The sequence below is a fragment of the Chiloscyllium plagiosum genome, chromosome 34 (assembly GCF_004010195.1).
Source record: "Chiloscyllium plagiosum isolate BGI_BamShark_2017 chromosome 34, ASM401019v2, whole genome shotgun sequence".
Lineage (NCBI taxonomy): Eukaryota > Metazoa > Chordata > Chondrichthyes > Orectolobiformes > Hemiscylliidae > Chiloscyllium > Chiloscyllium plagiosum.
Window position 1 is genome coordinate 19,790,842 of NC_057743.1, and position 18,991 is coordinate 19,809,832.

Here is an 18,991-nt window from a genome sequence, read left to right on the forward strand (position 1 = left end):
TCTTTGAGCTACACTTGCACCTCTTTAATCTTGTTGACGCTGTGCCAATTTGCTTGTGGCTCAGGTAGTAATCCAAAGATAATAACCTGTTTGGTTCTGCTTTTTAATTAAGTCCCTAGCTGCTCCTATTCCCTTAGCAGAGCCTCTTTCCTCTTCCTACCGCTGGTAACTATGTGGACCACGACAACTGGATCTTTCCCTCCCACTCTAAGTTCCACTGCAGCCCAGATGAGATATCCTAAACATGGGCACCAGACAGGCAACACAGTCTTTAGGACTCTTGATCCTGGCCACAGAATAGGATCTATTTCCCTGACTATAGTATCCCAGGTCTCAGCTACATTTCTCTTTTCTCCCCACTCTTGAATGGCTCCCTATACAAAGGTGCTATGGTCAGTTTGCTCATTTTTGCTACACGGCAGAAGTGGGTACTGCAGATGCTGGAGATTAGACTCGTGCTGGAAAAGCACAGCAGGTCAGGCAGCATCCAAAGAGCAGGAAAATCGACGTTTCAGGCAAAAGCTTTTCATCAGGAATTTCTTGTAGGGCTTTTGCCCGAAATGTCGATTTTCCCGCTCCTCGGATGCTGCCCAACCTGCTGTGCTTTTCCAGCACCACTCTAATCTTGACTCATTCTCACTATAGCCCCCTGCTCTCATCCCCATAGGGAACAAGCATCTCACACCTGTTAGACAAGCTCAAGGCTGAAGCTCCTTCAGCACTACCTCCTGGATTCCTCTACTTGCCTCACTCATAGTCATACCCCACTGTCCCTGACCACTGACCGAATTTGAGGCCGTTAATATAAGGGGTATGACTGCCTCCTGAAACATAGTGTCCAGGTAACTCTCCATGTTCGAAGCTCAGACTCCAGCTCACCATCTCTGAACCAGACTCCCGGAATAATTCAAAGCATAGGCTGGATTGAACCCAGGATTTTGCAGTCGTATCTAGCTTTGCTCCCTACCACATTTCAGATGAGGGAGGTCCTAATTATTCCTTTTATATTGCAATCCTGAATTTAGCCCCATTTAGGACCATGTCGTCCAATGAGAGAAGTATGTACTGACCTGTACAATGGGGTCCCAGCAGAAATCTGTCCTGTCTTGCTGAAATGTAATCAAAAGCAAACATTAATTCACATTAGTATAGATTAGATTCCCTACAGTGTGGAAACAGGCCATTTGGCCCAACAAATCCACACTGACCTGCCAAAGAGTAACCCACCCAGACCCATTCCCCCTAACTAATGCACCTAACGTTATGGGCAATTTAGCATGGCCAATTCACCTGGCCTGCACATGTTTGGATTGTGGGAGGAAACCGGAGCACCCGGAGGAAACCCACGCAGACACTGGGAGAATGTGCCGAATCCACACAGTTACCCAAAGCTGGAATTGAACCCAGGTCCCTGGTGCTATGAGGCAGCAGTGCTAACCACTGTGCCACCGTGCCACCCACTCATTCCCTTTTTGCAATCTTTTCTCCTCTTCACCGAGCTCAGGTGCAATTCCTCTATGATCAGACTTTCTCTACATCCGCCATGCAGCCCTTGTTAATGTGAATCCAGAGACTGTGGCTGGGGGAATGGGACAATGTTTCTAACCCAAAGCCCGCCACTCTCTCAATGTCCACCAGGGGTCACTGGAGAGTAATTCAGATCAAGAACCCTATGTGCCAATAGTCTAAGGTAGTGCAGGGGCCTTTAGATCCCCCAATACTGGGGCCAAATGAGAGCTGAGAGCCCACTTTGTGTGGGTAACAGTCACCTGGCTGTGATTTCCACTGAACTGGATAATTAATAGCCCAAAAAAATTGACCTGTCTATTCACATAAATAGTGTTCCCATTATATTTCAGGGAATTGTAAAGCGGAGGGATGGGGTGAATGGAATTTTGTATGGGATAGATGCTGACAGAGTTCTTGGGTTCAGTGAGGTTTATGGAGGGTGTACCTTGGTTTGTCAGTGTGAAGGTTAGAGTCACATACAGAACAGAAAAAGGCCCTTTGGCCCATTGAGTTTGTATCCATCAAAAACAACAACCTAACAATTCTAATCCCATTTTCCAGCACTTGGCCCATAATCTTGTATGCCTTGGCCTTTGTAAAATCCAGTCTAGTAATGACAGTGACATTAGTAAAGGATTCTGAAGCATCACTAGGTGTTTTGGTGATAATGGGATGAGGTAAAGATGCTATTGTGTGTATTTTGGGTGTGGAAATTGGTAGTTTTGGTAGTAGATTGAATGCAGGGTTTGAAGGTCAATTTAGAGCTTAACAGGACAACCAGGTTGAGAATGAACAGGCATCCAGGAATGTGGATAGGATTGGGGCCAAACAATACTGCTTTGGTGAACTGCAATAGTTCTGGTTCAGCTTCAACTTGATGTTGTACAGGCAAAATAATAAAATCTATAAAATCAGGAGAGGCGACAGAGGGATGAAGCTGAGTCTAGTCAGCATACCCACAAAAGCCAAGCACTAATCATGTTGGGCTGTTATACTGTCGGAAATGTATGATGATTTTAGGGTTGGAACCAGAAGAGAGGGCGATGAAATGAAGTGGGGGGTCTCAGAAGAGGTGGTTCTGGCGAACAATTGATTGTGTTGAAAGCTGTGGAGACAAGAGGAGGAAGACAAGAATAAGCTGTAGCTGCAAACATTGTTGGTAATTTTGTTCGGGAAGGTTTTAGTTTTGTGATTAGGACTTGGGATTTCAAGCAGAAACCTTAAAGGATAGCCATTTTGTAAAGAGTAAAACAAATAGAATCCATTGTTTTGAATTGATTATCATGTGTATAGGGGATCTTTACCTTGCAGACTCCTTGGTCTTCAACAGGTGGTGCAAACTCTCTCTTCTCCTGAGCAACTCCATTGTTCGGAACCTGGGATACACCATTGGCTTTTGAAGGATATTCGCAAGTATTTGTAAGAATTTCTGAAGAGATGAAGCATTTGTCTTTTTTAAAAAATGATAGAAATGCAAGCAATGTATTCACCAATGATTAATAATGAATTGTACAAGAGAAGGATTAATGCCTGACACACACTCTCGTCTCCAATTGTTCCCTGATTCAATCCCATTCCAATTATAATCCACTGAATTATCTCTCTTGTTCAAATACACTACCATACTTACTTTCCAACCTTACCATGTGGAAATTAAGACTCATTATATTGTCTCCAACTCTAATGTATTCCTTCCCGAGATATTGAAACCATGGAAGTTCTCATTCCAGTTTCCCAAGCTTTCAAAATCACCAGGCTCATTAAAAGCGGTGTGTAGAGTCGCCTAATTGCTGCTTTATTAAATCTCTCCCACTCCATCCAACATTAAGAGCCATCCATCACAGAAAACTGTGAGATCTTATTATTATATCTTTGACACTGGTGTCTCAAACTATGAAACAATCACTGGAATTTGTCAGGGACGTGAACATGAACATGTTGCAGCAGTCACACTGTCTATCCAGCATTATCTCACACTGTTATAGTGAGTCAGTCACAGCTTGTGTTTGGGTTAATCTCCAACCACAGCTTTTTTTTGTTTCATCAAAAAAAAAAGTTGATCTCAAAGACAGGGAGGGAAAAGATGGATGAAGAATGCAAACTTTCTGTCTGTTTTGTAACATTAATGAATAATTTTTAATGATTCCCTCACTTTCCCAAATGAAATGTGGTTAGACAAATGTTTTATCGACAAGGGAGTGTGGTGGGGAGAGGCAGAAGGAAGTGAGCAAGTGGAGTTGCTCACAATAGGAACAGCCATGATCTTAACAAATGAGAGAGCAGGTTTGATAAGCTGAATGGCCTGCTTCTGCTCTTTTCTTTTAATGATCTTATGATTCACATGTGACAACCATCTTATATTCCCACCAACTGGCAAATCAACATGTGTTGGCACCAAGCATTATTTCCCCAAAGTTTTAACACTTTCCCTGTCACATAGACCAGTTCGCAAGCATTTAGACACCGCTGTTCAAATTTTTTTAAAAGTTTATTCATTCGTGTTACATGGGGTCACTGACTAGGTTAGCATTGCTCTGGGTCTGAAATCACACACAGTGCCAGGGACCCAGGTTCGATTCCAGCCTTGGATGGCTGTCTGTGTGGAGCTTGCACATTCTCCCTGTGTCTGTGTGGGTTTCCTCCGGGTGCTCAGGTATTCTCCCACAATCCAAAGATGTGCAGGTTAGGTGAATTGGCCATGCTAAATTGCCAATAGTGCTAGGTGCATTAGTCAGGGGTAAATACAGGGTAGGGGAATGAGTCTGGGTGGGTTACTCTTCAGATGGTAGGTGTGGACGTGTTGGGCTGAAGCGTCTGTTTCCACACTGTAGGGAATCTAATATATTCAGTCCAGACCAGATAAGATTGGCAGTTTCCTTCCCTTAAGGGCATTAGTGAACCAGATGAGTTTTTCCAACAATTGTTTCATGGTTGAATTCAAATTCTACCAGGGCAGGATTTGAACCCAAGTCTCTGGATTAACAAGCCAGTGATAATGCCACTAGGCCATCGATCCAATTCTAGAAGTAGAAGACCATTCTTTGGTAGTTGGTTAATGCAGAGCATGGCAGCATGTTCACACCTTTCCCTTTCCTCCATGAATCCATTCTCAGTTTATTTTTCCAAAATCCGTTTCAGCTGCTGAACTTTGAGGGAAGGCGATGGAGAGGCGGGGTAATGTGGCTGCAGTAGTAGTCCAGAACCCCAGGACGGGACATTGGTGCAAGGCAAATGGTGAAAGTTGAGTTCAAAAATAACCTGGAATAAATGCCAGCTCAATGGCTAACGTGTAACCACTATCAATTTTGTAAAGACCCATCTGGTTCACTGATGTCCTTTAGGGAAGGAAATCTGCTTTCCTTACCCAGTCTGGCTGACATGTGACTCCAGAAACGCTGTCTTAATTCTTAACTGCCATCTGGGCAATAAATACTGGTCTTGCCAACAACATCATCCGAAGAATGAATTAAGAAATATAATTATTATGCTAAGAAGAAAACAAAGCCCAGACACAGCATCGTACAATTTCCCTGATCCCACGCACAGATTACTCCCTGATTTATGTTTCTTCTGTCACGTGCCTGAAAATCTCCAAGGAACAAAGAGATTTGGCATTACAAATACCTGTCAGACACAGGCTGGGTTGCCTTCCAACTTTTCTGTGTGGTTTAAGACTTGGGGCATGACACTCCCTGTGATAATAATAGATTAAGTACACTGTTCTCAGATTTAGACCATAAAATATAGGGGCAGATTTAGACCATTCAGCCCATTGAGGTCTGCTCCACCATATTATCACAGCTAATATAATTCTCAACTCTGTTCTCCTGCCATCTTCCTGTAACCTGTGATTCCTTAACTAACCAAGAACTTATCTATCTCTGTCTTAAAGCCACTCAGTGACTTGGCCCCCACAGCCCTCTGCAGCAATGAGTTCCACAGATTCACCACCCTGTGGCTGAAGAAATTCCCCCTCATCTCAATTCTAAAGGGTCGTCCCTTCAATCTGAGGCTGTGTGCGCTCAAGTCTTAGTCTCTCCCACCAGTGGAAATGTCTCCACATCTACTCTCTCCAGGTTTCTCAATATTCTAGGAGAAAGTGAGGACTGCAGATGCTGGAGGTCAGAGTCAAAAAGCACAGCAGGTCAGGCAGCATCCGAGGAGCAGGAGAGTCGACGTTTCAGTCAAAAGCCCTTCATCAACAATGTGGGGGAGGGGGAAAGGGGACTGAAAGATAAGTAGGAGGGTGGGGGAAGATAGCTGGGAAGGCAGTAAGATGCTGGTAGGGGGAGAAACTGATAGGTCGGTGGGGAGGGTGGAGTGGATAGGTGGGAAAGAAGGTGGACAGATGGGACAGATCAAGAGGGCAGTGTTGAGTTGGACGGTTGGATCTGGGATGAGGTGGGGGAGGGGAGATTAGGAAACTAGTGAAGTTGATGTTGATGCCCATGTGGTTGAAGGGTCCCAAGAGAGAAGGTGAGGAGTTCTTCCTCCAGGCATCAAGTGGCTTGGATTTGGCAGTAGAGGAGGCCAAGGACTTGCATATCCTTGGTTGAGTGGGAGGAGGAGTTGAAGTGGTCAGCCACACAGCAGTGGGGTTGTTTGGTGTATAGTGTCTCCTTTCAATATTTTGTTTCAATGAGATCCCCCCTCATCCTTCTAAACTCCATTGAGTCCAGACCCAGAGTCCTCAACCACTCCTCATATAACAAGCCCTCCATCCCTGGGATGATTCTTGTAAGCCTCCTCTGGACCCTCTACGACACCAACACATTCTTCCTTAGATACGGTGCACAAAACTGCTCACAATGGTCCAAATGCGATCTGACCAGAGCCTCATACAGCCTCAGCAGTATACCTTTGCTCTGGTATTCTAGTTCCCATGAAGTGAATGCTAACGTTGCATTTGCCTCCCTAACTGCCAATAAAACTTGCATGTTCAGTTAAGAGAATCTTGAACTAAGACTCTTTAGTCCCTTTGAGCTTCAGATTTCCGAAGCCTTTCCCCTCTATTCTTCTTCCTCAAGTGCAAACCTCACATTCTCCCACATTGTATTCCATTTGCCACTCTTTGTCACTCTCCTAGCCTGTCCAATTCCTTCTGCAGCCTCCCCGCTTTCTCAAAGCTACATGTCCCTTCCACCTATCTTTGCGTCATCTGTAAACCTAGCAACAATGCCCTCAGTTCCTTCATCCAGATCTTTAATGTGTAACGTGAATAGTTGGGGTCCCAACATGGAATACTGTGGAACTCTACTAGTCACTGGCTGCCATCTGCCAGTCAGCCAATCCTCTATCCATGCCAGTACCTTGCCCCTAACACCGTGGGCTCTTATCTTATTTAGCAGCCTCCTGTGCTGCACTTGGTCAAAGGCCTTCTGGAAATTCAAGTAGATCTCATCCATTGGCTCTGCTTTGTTTAACCTGCTCATTACCTCCTTGAAGAATGCTACCACATTTCTCAGGTAAGATCTCTTCTTGATGAAGCCATCAAGATCTTGATCAGTCCTATTTTACCAGGCACTTCCATGTACTCCACAATCTTAGCCTTAATAATGGACTCTAAAATCTTACCAATGATGGAAGCCAGGCCAACTGGTCCAGTTTCCCATCTTCTGCCTCCCTCCCTTCTTAAACAAGGGTATCACGTAAGCCATTTACGAGTCCTCAGTACCCTCTCTGATTCCAGTGATTTCTGAAAAATCACCAACAATGCGATCTCCTCAGCTCACCTTGAGATCTCTGAGGCGTAATCCATCTGGCCTGGGTGATTTATACCCCCTCAGACCTTTCAGATTCCTCAGCACCTTCTCCTTAGTAATGGCCATTACACTCACCTCTGCCCCCGACTCTCTTGCAGTTCTGGTATGCTACTGGTGTCTTCCACTGTGAAAATTGATGCAAATACCTATTCAGTTCTTTGTTCCCCATTACTATTTTCCAGATTTATTATCTAGCAGTCCAATATTCACTCTTGCCTCTCTCTTATCTTTTAGATAGCTGGAAAAACACTTGCAATCTTCTTTTATATTTCTAGCTAGTTTACCCTCATATTTCATCTTCACCCCCCCACCTCATTGTTTTTTTTAATTATCCTCTGCTGGTTTTTAAAGACTTTCCAATCCTCTGGCTCCCTATTAATCTTCACCACATTGTACGCTTTTTATTTTGCTTTTATGATGATACTTGACTTCCCTTCTCAGTCGCGGTTGCCTTGTCTTCCCCTTAGTATATTCTTTATTCCTCCCAAATTACTCTCTGAAACTCCTGCCCATTGCTGCTCCATTGTCTCCCCTACCATGTTCCCCTTCCAATCAACTCTGGCCAGTTCCTCCCTCATGTCAATAGTAATACCACTACATTTGATTCCACATTCTCCCTCACAGATTGCACGGTGAATTCTATCATATTATGGTCACTGTCCCCTAGGGCTTCCTTCACCTTTAGCTCCCTATTCAAGTCTGCCTCATTACACAGCACCAAATTCAAAATCGCCTGTTGCCTAGTGCGCTCTATCACACGCTGTTCCAAAAAACAATTGTAGACATTGCATAAAGTCCTTCCCATGGGATCTTCTACCAACCAGTCCAACTGCATATTGAATGATAGTACCAAAAAAGTACTAATAGTACCTTTTCTCAAACGCGAGTGAGAGATAACTGTTTTTGTCCTGCTCATAACTGGGGATTTCCTGATGAGACTTCAGTATCAGTTGTTTTCAATTGTCGAGTTGGATATTCATGAGTCAGCTTCCCCCTTGTGTTCCCAACCTTTATAATTGGTGCCTGTGATTGTGGGTAAGCCATTGGATCAAAGAAGATCATTGTTAAATCTTTTCCTGGAATCACCAGAAACGCTTTCCAACAGGCCAACTCGAGGTAAATATGAACCCCATTCAATTCGGATTATAGAACAGGAGAAGGCCATTCAGCCCCTCAAGCCTGTTCCACCATTCAATTAGATTATGGCTAACCCGTGGCTTTGCCTGTCTTTGCCTAATTATCTATCTCAGATTTAAAATCAACAACTTATCAGGCCATTTGTGGAATGAGATGATACTATGGCTTTAAGAGATCATTTTGTCCTGGATTGTTTTAAGATTTAAGACACAGGTGCCGAGAAGGGGTATGTTTGACATCCAGGCAGACTTCATTGGGACTTCTCATACAATTCTGTCACAAACCTCACCACAGCCCACATTGCTCAGGCCTCTGTAAGATTCTGTCCAATTTTCCACCAATGATATTGTCATCTTACATTCCCTCAGGATAATCTATGGTCTACCATTTTGTGTTAAGCCTTGGCTGTCTCCTGTCTCTCACTGGACTCACCTCTTACATTGCCCTCTGAAACCTCTGCTCACTCCATCTCTTATCTACATCCTCTCCACTCCTTTACTCTTACCTCCTCTCTTTCCATATTTCTTGCCTTCCCCATCTCTCACTCTCCACATATTTCTCTTTCTCTATTCTCAGTCACTCACTCTTCCTGCCCTTCCCTATCTCTACCTCCTCCCTCTTCAATTCATTACCACCACAGGATTAATTGCCTTTCATTTAACTGATGCCTGCAGTGTCAGAATTTCTCCCTTCCTGTTCCCAGGCCTTGCTAAAGAGAAGACACATTTTGTCAAAGATTTTCATCTTGTACTCATCAGGCCATTTTGCAAGAATATCAATTCAAGGGTAAAACCAACATTTATGCTGCATGAGAGGAGAGTCCTGGTCAAGGCATTGTCTTGGAAATGCACTCATGAACGCAGATTGACAGTTAACAGCCACATTTTGTTTAAAATGTAAATGAGACCACCTCATGCAGGCAGAAAGAACACGTACACATACTACACATGTTTCAACTCAACAAAATAAGTCATTGTCATTCTCAGAGCAATGCCCTAACCAGTCAGAGTTAGCCAACCCAGGTTCATAGAATCACTATGGTGTGGAAGCAGACCATTGAGTCCACACCGACCCTCCCAAGAACATCCCACCCCTGACCCACCTCCCTACCCTATCCCTGTAAACCCCGTATTTTCCATGCCTAATCCACCTAGCTTGTACTTTGCTGGACACTATGGGCAATTTAGGTGCCATTCCACCTACCTTGCACATCTTTGGACTGTAGGAGGAAACCCATACAGACATGAGGAAAACATGCAAACCTTACACAGTCGCCTGAGGGTGGAATCAAACTCAAGTCCCTGGCATTGTGAGGCAGCAGTGCTAACCACTGAGCCACCGTGCTGCATTGTGCTAAAATGTAATCAAAGCCTGGCTGTTAACTGTCAATCATCATTACTGGTTGTATTCTCCACGACAAGTCTTTACCAATCAAAGTCCACTTACCAACCAATTAGCACTCTCCTGTTATACTATATAAATGTTGGCTTTCCCCTTGAATTGGTATTCTTGTGAAATGTCCTGATGACAAAATATGTCTTTTCTTCAACAATACAGAAGCTCTGTACTGTCAAACGACTATCAATAAAGCCAGGGAGGAGATTGCCGATTCTTTGACTCTGATCTTTATGTCATCATTGTTTGAGACTCACAGTTGGTGTGTTGCCTCCCAGGTCCCAGAGTTCATGTTGTCTTTGGTTGTGTTTACAGGACTCTTGAGGGGGAGGGGCAGTAGCCCCAAGTCCTGATCCACATAGACACCAACGACATAGGTAGGAAGGGATTTAAAGCAGAAATTAAGAGAGCTAGGGTGGAAGCTTAGAGCTAGAACAAACAGAGTTGTTATCTCTGGTTTGTTGCCCATGCCATGTGCCAGTGAAGTGAGGAATAGGGAGAGAGAGAGGAGTTGAACACGTGACTACAGGGATGGTGCAGGAGGGAGGATTTTCGATTCCTGGATAATTGGGACTCTTTCTGGGGTAGGTGGGACCTCTACAAACAAGATGGTCTTCACCTGAAACAGAGGGGTACCAATATCCTGAGGGGGTTTAAACTAATTCAGCAGGAGGGTGGGAACCAAAATTGTAGTTCGAGTATACAGGAGATTGAGAGTAGTGAAGTCAGAACTATGGTTTCAAGATCGCAAGAAGGCACCGGCAGGCAAGAAGTTGGTTTGAAGTGTATCTACTTCAATGCCAGGAGCATCCGGAATAATTTGCAGCATGGGTTGGTATGTGAGATTTCGATGTTGTGGCCATTTCAGAGACATGGGTAGAGCAGGGACAGGAATGGTTGTTGCAGGTTTGGGATTTAGATGTTTCAGCAAGAACAGAGTAAATGATAAAAAAGGGGGTGGTGTGGCATTGTTAGTCCAGGACAGTATTACAGTTGCAGAAAGGACGTTTGAGGACCCTTCTACTGAGGTAGCATGGGCTGATATTTAACTTTCCAAATATTGGCTGGGAATACTATAGTTCAAGTACTTTAGATAGGTCAGTTTTTGTCCAATGTGTGCCGGAGGGTTTCCTAACACAGTGTGTAGACAGGTCAACAAGAGGTGAGGCCACATTAGATTTGGTACTAGGTAGTAAAACAGGCCAGGTGTTAGATTTGGAGGAAGATGAGCACTTTGGTGATAGTGACCACAATTCAGTTATGTTTACTTTAGTGATGGAAAGGAATAGGTATATATCGCAGGGCAAGAATTATGGCTGAGGGAAAGGCAATTACAATGCGATTAAGCAAGATTTAGGATGCAAAGGATGGGGAAGGAAACTGTAGGGATGGGCACAATTGAAATGTGGAGCTTATTCAAGGGCCAGCTAGTGCGGGCCCTTGATAAGTATATACTGGTCAGGCAGGGAGGAAGTTGTCGAGCACGGGAGTTATGGTTTACTAAGGAGGTTGACTCTCTCCTCAAGAGGAAAAAGAAGGCTTATGTTACAATGAGATATGATGGCTCAGTTAGGGTGCCTGAGAGTTACAAGTTAGCCAGGAAAGACCTAAAGACAGAGCTAAGGAAAGCCAGGAGGGGACATGAGAAGTCATTAGCTGACTGGATCAATAAAAACCCTAAGGATTTCTATCGGTATATCAGGAATAAAAAAATGTTCAGAGAAAGATTAGCGCCAATCAGACATATTAGTGGGAAGTTGTGCGGGGAGTCAGAGGAGATAGGGGAAGCGTTAAATGAATATTTTTCATCAGTATTCACAAGGAAAAGACAGTGTGGTTGAGGAGAATACTGAGACACAGGCTACTAGACTAGATGGGATTGAGGTACATAAGGACCTGTTAGCAATTCTGGAAAATGTAAAAATAGTTAAGTCCCCTGGGTTGCTTGGGATTTATCCTCGGATTCTCTGGGAAGCCAGGGAAGAGATTGCCAAGCCTTCGGCTTTGATCTTTATGTCGTCATTGTCTACAGGAATAGTGCCAAAAGGATAGCAAATGTTCAAGAAGGGGAGTAGAGATAGCCCTGGAAATTATAGACCTGGGACCCTTACTTCAATTGTGGGTAAAGTGTTGGAAATAGTTATAAGAGATAGGATTTATAATCATCAGAGAGGAATAAGATTAGATTAGATTACTTATAGTGTGGAAACAGGCCCTTCGGCCCAACAGGTCCGCAACCCACCCAGACCCATTCCCCTACATTTACTCTTCACCTAACACTACGGGCAATTTAGCATGGCCAATTCACCTAACCTGGAGAAAGTGAGGACTGCAGATGCTGGAGTATCAGAGTTGAAAAATATGGTGCTGAAGAAGGGCTTATGCCCGAAACATTGATTCTCCTGCTCCTCAGCCTGCTGTGTTTTTCCAGCACCGCATTTCTCAATTCACCTAACCTGCACATATTTTTGGACTGTGGGAGGAAACCGGAGCAAACCCACGCAGAGAATGTGCAAACTCCACACAGTCAGTCGCCTGAGGTGGGAATTGAACCCGGGTCTCTGGCGCTGTGAGGCAACAGTGCTAACCACTGTGCCACCGTGCCACCCAAGTTGTGATAGACAACACAGTTTTGTGAAGGGTAGGCTGTGCTTCACGAATCTTATTGAGTTCTTTGAGAAGGTAACCAAACAGGTGGATGAGGGTAAAGCGGTTGATGTGGTGTATATGGATTTCAGTAAAGCATTTGATAAGGTTCCCCACGGTAGGCTACCGCACAAAATATGGAGTCATGGGATTGAGAGCTAGCTGAAAGGAGACAGAGGGTGGTGGTTGATGGGAAATATTCATCCTGGTGTTCAGTTACTAGTGGGGTACTGCAAGGATGTGTTTTGGGTCCACTGTTGTTTGTCATTTATATAAATGACCTGAATGAGGGCATAGAAGGATGGGTTAATAAATTTACAGATGATACTAAATTCAGTGGAGTTGTGGATAGTGATGAAGAATGTTGTAGGTTACACAGAGACGCGGATAAGCTGCAGAGCTAGGCTGAGAGGTGGCAAATGGAGTGTAATGTGGAAAAGTGTGAGGTGATTCACTTTGTAAGGAGTAACAGGAATGCAGTGTACTGGGATAATGGTAAGATTCTTGGTAGTGTAGATGAGCAGAGAGATCTCCGTGTCCAGATATATAGATCCTTGAAAGTTGCTAACCAAGTTGATAGGGTTGTTAAGAAGACATACGGTGTGTTAGCTTTTATTGGTAGAGGGATTGAGTTTCGGAACCATGAGATCATGCTGCAGCTGTACAAAACTCTGGTGTCGCCACATTTGGAGTATTGCATACAGTTCTGGACACCGCATTATAGGAAGGATGTGAAGCTTTGGAAAGGTTTCAGAGGAGATTTACTCGGATGTTGCCTGGTACGGAGGGAATATCTTACGAGGAAAGGCTGAGGGACTTGAGGCTGTTTTCATTAGAGAGAAGGTTGAGAGGCGATTTAATTGAGACATATAAAATAATCAGAGGGTTAGATAGGGTGAACAGTGAGAGCCTTTTTCCTTGGATGGCGATGGCTAGCATGAGGAGACATAGCTTTAAATTGAGTAGGTCAGATGTCAGAGGTAGTTTCTTTACTCAGTAGTAGGGGCATGGAAAACACTGCCTGCAACAGTAGTGGACTCACCAACTTTGAGGACATTTAAATGGTCATTGGATAGGCATATGGATGAGAATGGAATAGTGTGGGTTAGATGGGCTTCAGATTGGTTCCACAGGTCGGCGCAACATTGAGGGCTGAAGGGCCTATACTGCGCTGTAATGTTCTATGTTCCAATTTCCAATAGTTGCCATATGAACGATTAATAATGCAGAAGGCATGAGTTCAGCTCTTAGGAACTTTGAACAGGATTAGGCCATTCAGCCCATCAAACTAAGTCCACTGATCAATGAGATAATGGTTGATCTGTGAGCTAATTCCATATTCCTGCTTTTGAGCCATATCCCTTTGCCTAACAAATACTTATCTATCTAAGATTTAACACTAACAACTGATCCAGCATCCAATTCCATTTTTGGAAGAGGCTGCCAAACATTTCCGATCCTTTGTGTGTCAAAGTGCTTCCTAACATCTCTTCTGAATGGTCGGTCCTAATTCTTAGTCTATGCTGCCTAGTTCCAGAATCCCCAACCAGTGGGAATAGTTATCTTTATCTATAGTGTCTTTTCCTGCTAATATCTAGAAGACTTCAATCAGAACACCATAACCTTCTGAATAATAGAGAAAATAGACCTAATTTCTATAATTTCTCCTCACAACTTAAACCCCTGAAATCCTGGCATCATAAACCTACATTATATTCCTTCCAAGGCCAATATATCTTTTCAAAGTGTGATGCCCAGATCTGCTCAGAATAGTCCAAGAGGGGAGAGAGCGTGGTGTTGGAAAAACACAGTAGGTCAGGTAGCATCTGAGGAGCAGGAGAATCGACGTTTCGGGCATAAGTCCTTGATCAGGATTTTTCTGCAGCCCTCACTTTTTCCTACTCCAAGAGGGGTCTAACAAGGGTTTTGTATAACTGCAGTGTAACTTCTGCTTCCTTGTACCTGGTCCTCTACATATAAAGGCCAGTATGCCATTAGCTCTCTTGATTATTTTTTCTACCTGCACGTGACACTTTTAAAGATCGATGCACCTGAACCCTCAAAGTCTCTTTGGACGTCCATTGCACTTTGCAGTTTGAGTTTAGTTTTTAAAATCTGGCCTTAAATACATTGTATCTGTAAAAGCGACAACAAATCTGTCAGGCGGTTGTAAAAATCAAACTTGTTCACTCATGTCCCACAGGGGAACAGGCCTGTTGTCTATGTGACTCCAGTCCTGCACATGTTGGCTCTTGCTATGGGCTTGCAAGTGACTGAATCACATCAAATTGCTTTCCCTTCAGAAATCGGGGATGGGTCAGGAATACCAGGCATGCCAGCTGCTGTTGGTGATTGCTGGTCCACTCCCATGGCATCCAATTTGATTCTGTTATCAAGGACGGCCATAGGATTCATAGCTTTGACCACAATTACAGAAGATTAAAATACCACGCGTTTAAAAAGCCCAGCACAGAAAACGTGACTGTGCTTTTTTCTAGAATATTCTGATAAACCTGTACTGTGGGAAACATTAGGCATCCTTGCCTTATTTCTCTCTTTTTCTAAAACAAAGCCCTGACACTGACAGTGAAGTCCTGGTCCATTGATACATGTAACCATAGCAACAACAGATTGATTTAATCTGCCAATATAGCACAGTGTCGCCTTGCAATTTCAAGACAGCTATTTAACCCCCCAGCTAGAGGGGCGATGGCAAGCATACAATGAGAGGGGCAGGCTGATTCGAGAGTGAGTGGTTATTTTTCACAATGTGGACTCACCTCTGGAAATGCAGCAACCCATGATGAGCAGCGAAGACAGGAGCACGAGTTATCCACTGCTACCTTTTAAAAAATGCAACATATCGGGGGTTTTTTTGTTGTTGTTGGGTTGTATGGTCTTCCCTAGAGTACCTTGAACACAATGCTTGCTGAGGCAGCTGGCTTTGACGTCGGTGGAATCAATCTCGGAGGCCCATTTCTGCACTTCTGAGCTGAACTGAAACACGGCCACAAACACACAGGAACAGGACACCAGGCTGTCACTCTCGCTGCATCTCGGCATTAACTCCTTCACCACCAGGCTCTTTGTTGGATCCAGCTCTTACTTCTGTTGACTATCCTCCTCACTGATCCATTAACCAACCTGTTGCAACACCTTCTTCAATGGGTCGGATTGGTTGGGTCAGCAATGGCGCAACCTGCAGTTGAAGGAGCCATTGCCATCAACTCAATAATCGCTTCGGTAAAGTGGCCCCGTGTTCCTAAAAAAAGATTTGAGGTAAAACTACTGAGGTAGAAGCTGAAGGAAAATCCCTCATCACTTCCAGGGATGGAATGCCTCAGAAAAGAAAAGGCTGCCCATTTAATCTTACTATTCAACAGCATTACCACCACAAATCCTTAACCATCAATACCAGGGGGTTACCACTGATCGACCGTGCAAAAGCGGATCAGGAACTGGGATTCTGAGCTGAATAGCTCACCTTGTAAATCCTCGGGATCTCTCTGCCATTGACAAACCAGGGCCAGCAGGGATGGGCTAACAAATTGTTATTGATCCCCACAACTTGGGAATTTTTTAAGAAAAAGGTTTGCATTTTGATAGCACCTGTCACGAGTTCAGGATATCCCATTATATTTTTCAGCCAATGAAACACTTTGGAAATGTAGGTTGTAGATATAATGCAGGCAATGTGGCAGGCGATTTGAGCATAGCAGGCCCCCAAGCCAGCAATGTGATCATGACTTAATGATTTGGTTTTGTTAAAGGGTTTGCGCTCTGATCATAGCAGCACTGGTGGATTGGAGCAGGCGCCCACCTTGGCCATGAAAATGAGCCAAGACCCTGAACTTCAGGGAAGGATAGAAATTCCATTTTTATGCTGCCTGTCATAACCTCAAACCTTAATTATAATTACAGCCAATTGAATATTTGAATTCAGTTGATTGTGTGACTGTGGGGAAATGTGACATTTTACCTTCAACATTATCCCGCAAATAAAGATTTGATAATTCATCGTACAATGTGCTGATTTCTGTTTAGCAATGTTGGTTGAGGGATCGGTTTGGACCAGGACACTGGGGGAACTCTGTTGGCATTCATGGAATAATGGCATGGGATGTTTGATTGAACCGCCAAAGAATTAAAAACTTTTTGTTTGTCTGGGAGCACCGGAACCTATATAGGCACAAGATTTCAGAAAATAATTAGAAGGATGTTGCCAGGGTTGGAGGATTTGAGCTATAGGGAGAGGTTCAATAGGCTAAGGCATTTTCCCTGGAGCATCGGAGGCTGAGAGGTGACCTTATAGAGGTTCATAAAATCATGAGGGGCATGGATAGGATATATAGTCTTTTCCCTGAGGTGGGGAGTCCAGAACTAGACAGCAAAGGTTTAGCTTGAGAGGAGAAGAGACCTAAGGGGTAACGTTTTTACACAGAGGGTGGTATGTGCATGGAATGAGCTGCCAGAGGAAGTGGTGGAGGCTGGTACAATTGCAACATTTAAAAGACATCTGGATGGGTATATGAATAGGAAGGGTTTGGAGGGATATGGGCCAGGTGCTGGCAGGTGGGAATACATTTGGGTCGGGATATATGGTCGGCATGGATGGGTTGGACCGAAGGGTCTGTTTCTGTCCTGTACATCTCTTCAACCCTATGACCTGCAGACCTGTGGCTGATGTTACATTCCTGTATTGCTAACCTGAGCCACGTTCAAATTGGTGTCTGGTAAATAAGATCAAGGAATGAATGCTTGGTTCAATTTCTGATGTGGTAGAAGTAGGTTCCAGTTTGTGTGGCATTGGCACCAGTAATGGGGGAAGGTGGATTGTACTGTTGGTATGTTCCAGACTCAAACTCTCAAACTCAAAACTAGAGAACCTCATAATATGGGAAGTAAGAGAGTGGGCGCAAGACGAGTAATAGTATCTTAAATAAGAGCAGTTATAAGGAGGCAAAAGCAGAGCTAGCTAAAGTGAAATTAGGTTAAAGGATAAGTTAACAAAGGTGCAGTGGCAGACATTTAAAGGGATGTTACCGAATAGGTGCATTCCAGAGAGTACAACAATCTCAAAGGGAGGAGAAAATATCTGTGGTTAACTTGAAAATATAAAGAAAGTATTAAATTGAAAAGAAAGCATGTAATTTCACAAAGTTGGCTGGCAGTTCTGAAGATTAGACAGAAGTTTAAAAAGAGCAAATAATGACAAAAAAGAACAAGGCTTGGAAAATTAGAGCAAAGAATAAGACAGCTAGAAATATTAAAAACGGTAAGACTTGCTATAAATGTTCAAGAATGAGAAGAGTTAACAAAATGGGCATTGGTAGCATGGAAAGTGAGTCTGGGAATTAATATTGGAAAATAAGGAGATGGCAGGTGAATTGAGTGGGTATTTTTCATCAGTCTTCACTATTAAGGATATAAGTATCATCCCAGATACAACAGTAAACCAGAAACTGGAAGGAAGGGAGTAACTTGAGGGAGTTACAATCAAATTTTAAAATATGGAAGTGATACAGAGCAAATTATTGGAGCTGTGAACTGGCAAATCCCCAGATCATAGCAGACTCCATCCTCAGAGGTTAAAAGAAATTGGTAGTGAGATAGTTTTTATTTTGCAAAATTCTTTCGATTTGCAGAATTCTCCATTAGATTAGAAAATACCAAATGTAGCTTCTTTATTCAAAAAGGTGAGACAAGAGGTTGGAGACTACATGCCAGTTAGTCTGTCAGAGGGAAAATGTTAGAATCTGTGATTAAAGACATTTTTAACAGGGTATTTTAAAGAGTCAACAAAATCAGGCAGGGTCGACATGGTTTTATGCACGAGAAATCAGACAGGATTTTCCGCTGACTAGACAGCCAGTGAGATCAAAGGTTTATGTGAAGGAATTGTCTGGGAAACTGCATTTTCCTCTGGGCACATCCCCTTAACCCCTGAGTTTCCCTGAAATTCTTCTTTTAATTGGAGATTTTGATGGTTCTGATGAAATTAAGTAAAATAGTGACTCAGGAAATGTTAGACTATTAAATACCTAGTCTAACTTCTGATCAGCTGTTCAACTGACCCCATCCTTACCTCATCCCGGCCCCAACCACACCTCCCCCAGATCTCATATACCTTCCAGACCCTGACCTGAGACCTCCTTTGAGAACTGACAAGGTAGTCTGGCGCACTGACCTCTACACTGCTGAAGCCAAACGCCAACTCGAGGACACCTCTTCTTACTGCCCCCTTGACCATGACCTCATATACCTTCCAGACCCTGACCTGAGACCTCCTTTGAGAACTGACAAGGTAGTCTGGCGCACTGACCTCTACACTGCTGAAGCCAAACGCCAACTCGAGGACACCTCTTCTTACTGCCCCCTTGACCATGACCCAACCCCCCATCACCAAACCATCATCTCCCAGACCATACAGAACCTCATCACCTCAGGAGATCTCCCACCCACAGCTTCCAACCTCATAGTCCGGGAACCCCACACTGCCCGGTTCTACCTCCTTCCCAAGATCCACAAGCCCGACCACCCTG

The 18,991-nt window shown here is 43.9% G+C and overlaps 1 protein-coding gene across 1 annotated transcript in view; it reads right to left on the reverse strand.

Moving 5' to 3' along the window:
* fam131c (family with sequence similarity 131 member C) overlaps positions 1–16,366 on the reverse strand; it is a 39,365-nt gene extending 22,999 nt beyond the window's left edge. Inside the window, exons 1-3 of the mRNA XM_043675732.1 lie at positions 15,230–16,366; positions 2,814–2,938; positions 1,071–1,109 (exon numbers count right to left, since the gene is read on the reverse strand). Coding sequence (XP_043531667.1) covers positions 1,071–1,109; positions 2,814–2,938; positions 15,230–15,251 — 186 coding nt within the window. The 5' untranslated portion in view covers positions 15,252–16,366. The remainder of the gene's footprint in view (positions 1–1,070; positions 1,110–2,813; positions 2,939–15,229) is intronic.
* Positions 16,367–18,991: the final 2,625 nt, after the last annotated feature.